A 7,059-nucleotide genomic window follows, 5' to 3' on the forward strand; every position below is an offset into this window, starting at 1 on the left:
TGTTTTAGGCTTGACTTTGATTACATATGTTGTGTAGCTCTCTTAGTGATTTGAGAAGTGAATCAATATGTGCTTCAACACCTTGGGTGATCTAGGCAACTAGCTTAGGAATTGCAATTGATTGTGTTCTTGGTCTAGGTTGGTTTTCAATTGGCCTCTAGTCAACATAGTAATGCCGATTATCTTAAGTGATTTCAACCCAAGCTCAATCTCAATGACCAAATCATGCTTAACTCGATCCTAGGATATAAAGCTTATGTGAATTCGCGGAGTATCATTTGATTTGAGGTTTAGTAGTGATGCTAAATATTTAATAGTTCAACAACTAATGAGATAGCAAAATAGGCAAAACGGGGCAAGTCAGGCATAAAGAGTATTAGATAAGTGAACGCATCTTAGTTAATTTGTTTTAAGTCTTAATACTTCACTACTTCTTTCTTGTTACTAGTTTAATTGATAAATTTAGGTTTGTTTAATTGTGCAAGTTTTAGTTGTTAGTTGATATCAATAGAAACCCCCCCCCCCCCCACACACACACACAATCAAACAAACCCTAGGACAATTGAAAGTTTCAAATATCCGACTTACATCGCTTCCCTTGGGACAAACTTGATAAGAATACTTACATTAAAGTGCTATAATAACTGGGTTCTAAGTGCTCGTTAGTTGTGTATGCTTGATTGTAGTGTTTGAATCAAATATATAATTTAGAGGGTAAAAGATGTATATCACACGAACGCATCACACTTTCTTGGCGCCGCTGCCGGGGATGCGGTTAGCCTAGTTGGTTATTTGGTTTAAAATTTTAATTGTCGATCCTTTCGTAGGGGTTTACCCTTACGGAAGTTACTTTTCGCATTTTATATTATTATTTTCATTTGGAAAACCGCTTGTGTTTGTGTTGTGATTGAAGGATAGGTACCTTTGGTGTATGAAAACAAGGTCTCGCAAGGATCAAGAGTTCACACATCCATTCTCCGATCCGAAAAGACACGTGCACGGGGTTTATAATCGTAGAGAAGAAAGGGTATTAAGAAAGAATTTTGAAGCTTTGCCATTTTGTTTAGAAAAGATGGATCCAAACGGTAATCCGATTCACGATGAAGAGGGCAATCCTAATGGTCCTCCGGTTAATCAAGAATTATTGAATGATCCAAATGACACACCAATGTGGAACGCTAGATTAGTTGCACCAACAATGATAGCATCGACTATTACAAAACCAGCAATTGAAGCGGATAATTGGAAGATCGAGGGTAACTTTTTCACGTTGATCAAGGATACATACTTTCATGGGTTGATAGATGAGAATCCGTTCGAACATATTCAACACTTTAATGATCTTTGTGATATTTACAAAATCAAAAACGTCACCGATGCGCTTTTAAGCTAAGGGCATTCTCCTTCACACTTCAAGGAGACGCAAAAGCTTGGATGCGAAGTTTACCATCCGATTCCATAAGGTCTTTTCAAGAATTAACAAACGAGTTTATCAATCATTTATTTTCACCGTCAAAAGTAGAGCGACTTAGAATGGAGATTAATGGGTTTGCACAACAGGGTGATGAGAGTTTGTATGATGCATGGTTTCGATTCAAGAAGCTACTAAGAGCTTGCCCACCGCATGGTTTGAACAAGAAGGAGTATATCAACACATTCTATCGGGATTGTATTACTTTTACGAAGCAATATCTTGATTCTACATCCGGTGGGATATTTATGTACAAATCACAAAATGCGGTCGAAATTATGTTAGAAGACATGTCGATCAACACGTATGAATGGGCACCTTCACCGCGAGATTTGACAAGGAAAAGTGTAGTACAAGTCGAGAGTGATAAGGGACAAGTGACGCTTGCAAGCTTGAACAATCAACTTCAAACATTTGGAAAAGAATTGAAGAAGATTCAACAAACGGTAGTTGCAATGCAAGTAGGTTGTCAACGATGCGAGGGTCCACATCTCACGAAGAATTGTCCTCAAATTACTCAATGCAATCATGTTGATTTAGATGATATTCCCATGAATTCGGATGCTCATGTGAACTACGTGAGTAATCAAAACTACTAAAGGGGAGGAACATCTAACCAAAGCTACTACAATCCTAATCAAAAACAAGTATCATTCAACAACCAAACTAATCACCACTCGAATTCACAAACTAAAACCAAAATCAAGGTTACAACAATTATAACCAAAACCGAAACAACAATTTTCAATACCAAAACCAACAACCTTACAACAACCAACCTTACAACAATCAAGCCAATTCAAATTATCAAAACAACTAAGGTTATAGTCAATCACAAAATAACCAAGGTTACAATCAACAACCTCAATAAAACAATCAACAATTCCAACCTTCGAAGAGCTTAGAAGAAATCATGTAAAACTACATCAAGAAGGTAGAATCAACCTAAGCTTTTCTAATGAAAGAGAATGAGCTCTTGAAGCAACAACTCCGAAACCAACAAGCCTCATTCCAAAACCTTGCGAGCACCATTGGAAGAATTTCAAATCAAGTTGCCGAAAGACCACAAGGAACTTTACCTTTAAACACTCAAGTTAACCCGAATAATTACAACAACAATCGGAACAACCAACAAAACCACCAAAATAACAAGAGGGTTATTCCTATCGAGAGCAACACTACCAATCCAACCCAAAATCAAGCGAGTTCATCAAATCCTACCAATACTTATGCTCAAGTGAACTTGATTGATTCAACCGAAGAGGATCAATCCGAATATCCTCAAGCTTTCAAGTTCGACATTGAAGGAGACAAGTTTGATTTTGATGAAGCGTTGGAAATTGATATTATCGACTATAGGGTATTCAAGTTTTCGGAAGATTTGTACGATGCAACATTCATTCCCTACCAAGTTAAAAGTGTAATGTCCATGGAGGCTACCGAGTCGACATGCAAGGAGTTAAAGGGTGATTTTGAGCAATTTCAATTGGGAAAGGTTGATAAAGAGCAAAAGGTCGAAACTTTATCGAATACAAAGGCACAAAAGAATGAGGTCGAGGTTCTTGCTACATCAACTAAGGAGAAAAATGAGACACCGGTCTCACATCCTCAATCATTACCTCCTACACATCTAAATGATGTGGATTGTAAGTCAACCTTACCCGACAACGAAAATATTTATGTTAAACTCCCCTTGGAGGAGGTGCTTGAGAATATGCCCAACTATGGGAGATTTTTGAAGACACTCATGGCCAAAAAAGGAGATGTTGAGCAAGCATCCACCGCTTTCTTGAAAAAGGAGTGTGATGGAATTTTAAAGAAATGTAACCTACCTTCAAAAATGGGTGATCCTGGACCTTTCCTTATCCCATGCAATGTAAACAGTTCAGAGATGCTCACATCTTTAGTCGATTCAGGGGCAAGTTTCAACTTCATGCCCTACTTCGTTTACAAAAGGCTAGGCCTATGTGACCTTTTACCCACTACAATGAGAGTTAAATTAGTTGATCAATCAATTAACTCTAGTATAGGAATCGCCGAAGACTTAATTGTTAAGGTGGGGGACATGGAATTTCTCATTGACTTTGTTATTGTTGATATAAAGGAAGACCCGGTTGTGCCCCTTGTTTTGGGAAGGCCATTTTTGGCAACCGCGGGCTCCTTCTTTGACTTTAGAACCGGGAAATTGACTCTTCGGAATAAAGGGAAATGCATGAGCATAAAAACACAAACGTGTTAAAACACCATCAATGCCATTGACCACACCACAAGTTATTGCTAGTGTGCAATGCATCACAAGCACAAAACAAGTTGGTTCACCAACTAAAGGTAGTGGGGGATTAACCAAGGGAATTCAAGGTAAAGCCAAAAGACAAAATGACGTTGTTGACAAGTCTATGCGAAAGTTATTTGGACGGGTGCATCGGGCGTCATCCAAAAAGGATGAACACTTAAGAAAACACCTAGTGTCAAACTTGTCAAAACATGAGAAAGTCAAACTTAAGGAGTTAATCAATGAAACTAAGGTAATGAATGATTGGTTGATGTCAATGTTAAGTGGTGGTGGTAATGAAAATGTTTCCCTTAGCTCAAAGGGAAGGGAAGTTTACCACCCGAGATTAGTTGAAATCTCAAGAGGATGGGAGTCGGGTGATAGACTCGTTAAAAACTTTCCACAATTATGTATATAATTTCTTTTAATTGCATTCCATTTAGAATTGTATGATATTCCTTTTCTTAGTTGCATTTTTTATGTTTTTGCATTGCATGCATATGGGTAAAACCGGAAAACGTCAAAAATAGTTTGTGAATGGGTAAAAATGGACTTAAAACTGGAAAAAACTGCAATCAGGTACAAGAGAGGCGCTTTTGTTCTAGGAGCGGCGCTTTTCATTCCAAGAGCGACACTTCTGCTACAAAAGCGACGCTTTAACATGTGATTTTGTGCCAAAAATGGATAGTAGCCAAGAATGGCGCTTTTATGTTCGAAAGCGGCGTTTTTAGTTCGCCTAGAGCGACGCTTTTCTTTTAAAAGCGACGCTTCTGTTTTGTCAGGAGCGATGCTCCTGTTTGAAAAGCGGCGCTTTTGCATCTGCTACTTAAGAATTCTGCACGAACAAAACATCATTTTTTCACACCCAACTTCAATTTTCTCTCTAATGGCGGCGCTACTCTAACCCTAATCAACCTAAATCGACCTAAGGCTTCAAATTTAATCAATTTTCTTGCAAATCTTCATCATCTAACATGGGAAAAGTAAGAATCTATCATTTTAATTCACTCTTTAACATGATTTGGTTGATTTTTACCATTTTTCTCTTTATGCTTAATTCGTAGATTATGCTTGATTTATGATGTTAATGGTCAAATTGTTGATGAATCTAGACTACATTGATGTTTATTAACATGATATGCATGCTTAGTTACATCGATTTCAACTTTGAAATTCTAGGGTTAATCCAATTTGGAGGTTTTTGATTTTGAGCCAAATTGGAGTGTAATTGTTATTGTTGATGCTTAATTGTTAGTCTACCATGATTATCTTGCTTTGAATCCATCTTTCATGCTTGCATGATTTGAAATTGAAAATTAGGGTTCATAAGCTAGGGTTTTGAATGGATTTGACCAATTTGAGCTTGTGATTAGTGATAATATGCTTGTTTGCGGTATATTTATGCTATAACATGAAGAATTGATATAATTTGATGAATACTCTTGTCTTAGTTAAATTTTGAACTACTTAGACTTTGACTAGAGTTAACTTTTTTGCAATTAGTCCATGTTACTTATGATTAAATGTTGTGAAGCCTTATCCTGAATTTAAATGTAGGGGGCACATTCCCCCACCATTGTTTGTATGCGATATATTTGATGGTTGCTAATGTTATGAAAATGTGTTTGGCGCGTATTGTTTGTTGGAACTACTTCTAAAAGAGAGGTAAGTTTTACATCCACCGATGTTCATGAGTGGTTGCAAGTGATTTTAATGGATGAAACAACTCAAGATCAAGTGATTAGTAGGAGTCACACGCCAGTGTGCCCAGCAAGGTACATTTATTGGACTGAGATCGAATTGGCGGGATTAGGTCATCAAATTCGGAAAAATTCACGGTTGAGTAGGATAATAAGGTTATGCGCCCATGGGAGATGCTCCTTTACATGAAGGAGAGTGTTTATCCATTGCTAACCCGTGAGTTCTTAGCAACTCTTAGGGTTGATTTCAAGGTCGCCTCTCCATGGATTCGCAAATACCTCAGGTTCAGGCTGGGGGTGCAGAATGGTAAATGAGCATGGCCCAATTCATAGCATGCCTAGGTCTCTACACAGATTCTGATCCAGATTCAACCTTTGCATACTTGACAAAATGTGAAACCTACAACCCAAATGAGTTTGATCCCAAGCAAGCATGGAGTGAAATTAGTCATGTCAAACCAACCCCCGACAATCTAGTCCCAAGTGCGCTAAAAAGCCCCATACTTAGGTGCATCCAAAGGTTCATCGCTCACTCGGTCTTCCACCGAACGGTGGATGTTGATAAGATGACAATGTTTGATATTTGGTTGATTCATGCTATCTACAAGAAGAAGAACATTCACATTCCCAACCTTATCGCAAGTTATCTATTCGACGCAAGTGGTGAGAAGTCGGGATTCTCAAGTGTTGGTGGTCATTACGTGACCCGCATCGCGAAGTTCTTAAAGGTGAATTTCAATGAATCAGAGGAGGTACCCATGGAGCGGTTGGGCTATCATGAGTGCATTTGGAGGGGCGTGTAGATGTCAAGCCGACACTCAACGGGTATTTGGTAATAAAGTTTCATCATGGTTTGTGAACAATTTATCTTTTGAATTGGCATGTAACTTAACTAAATTTGGTACTTGTGTGTGTGAAACTTTGAATGGTCGATTAGGTGTGAGGTAGTAGACTTATATTTCTACTCTCACACATGAACATCTTTATGGTTGTAATAATTTGACAGGGGCGTGTGTTGGATATTCTTGTGGTTGTTTGTATGTTCTTGCTTGTTGTGGTTCTTAGTGGCAGGGTACACCTTATTGATGATTGATCCAAGTTTGGCATTAATTTCAGGCGTCAAGCTCATCGACTTGCATTCCCTTGGTGATTAAGTTTCTCGAATGGTAACAACAAAGATCGTTTGATCTTCGCCGGTTTTTGTTTTCTTTCCTCTCATCTTTTCTATTTCAAAATGTCCCTCATTTTCACTTATTCTACCGCTTTAATGCAATGAGGGCATTGCATACGCTATATGTAGGGGGGAGAGTTAAAATTTCCGGCCATTTTGAAGCTATTTCGAGTAAACATATCACATGCATTATAAAGTTCAAAGCTGGCAATGTCGAACAATTTTTGGAGCAAGTTTTTAACCATTACACTAATTCATATCATAAACACCTAAAATGGTTAAAACTTGTAAAAAAAAAAAATTCAAAATTTTTGGGGGAAAAGTAAAGGCTTTTCCAAGTTTTGCAAACTTAAGGATGTAAAGTCTTCCCGGTTTCAAAAAGTTCGGTGGTTAAAGTCCACCCTCTTATGTTTCAAAATAAACTTGAATGGTTAATTCACTTGGT

At 37.9% G+C, this 7,059-nt stretch overlaps 1 protein-coding gene and 1 non-coding gene across 2 annotated transcripts; one reads left to right on the top strand and one right to left on the bottom strand.

Moving 5' to 3' along the window:
- Positions 1-1,524: 1,524 nt before the first annotated feature.
- Positions 1,525-1,631, bottom strand: LOC139886696 (small nucleolar RNA R71). The gene has a single exon (XR_011772569.1). It is a non-coding gene; the product is annotated as a small nucleolar RNA R71 (small nucleolar RNA).
- Positions 1,534-3,710, top strand: LOC139843696 (uncharacterized). The gene is made up of 2 exons (XM_071833836.1): positions 1,534-1,932; positions 2,454-3,710. The coding sequence occupies exons 1-2, from the start codon at positions 1,534-1,536 to the stop codon at positions 3,708-3,710; spliced, it is 1,656 nt and encodes a 551-aa protein (XP_071689937.1).
- Positions 3,711-7,059: the final 3,349 nt, after the last annotated feature.

This window comes from Rutidosis leptorrhynchoides, chromosome 1 (assembly GCF_046630445.1).
Source record: "Rutidosis leptorrhynchoides isolate AG116_Rl617_1_P2 chromosome 1, CSIRO_AGI_Rlap_v1, whole genome shotgun sequence".
Classification (NCBI taxonomy): domain Eukaryota; kingdom Viridiplantae; phylum Streptophyta; class Magnoliopsida; order Asterales; family Asteraceae; genus Rutidosis; species Rutidosis leptorrhynchoides.

Coding starts and splice junctions, on each gene's coding strand:
- LOC139843696 (XM_071833836.1), top strand. CDS start 1,534: ATGGAGATTAATGGGTTTGCACAACAGGGTGATGAGAGTTTGTATGAT. Junction 1,933..2,453: donor AAACGGTAGTTGCAATGCAA/GTAGGTTGTCAA, acceptor GAGCTCTTGAAG/CAACAACTCCGAAACCAACA.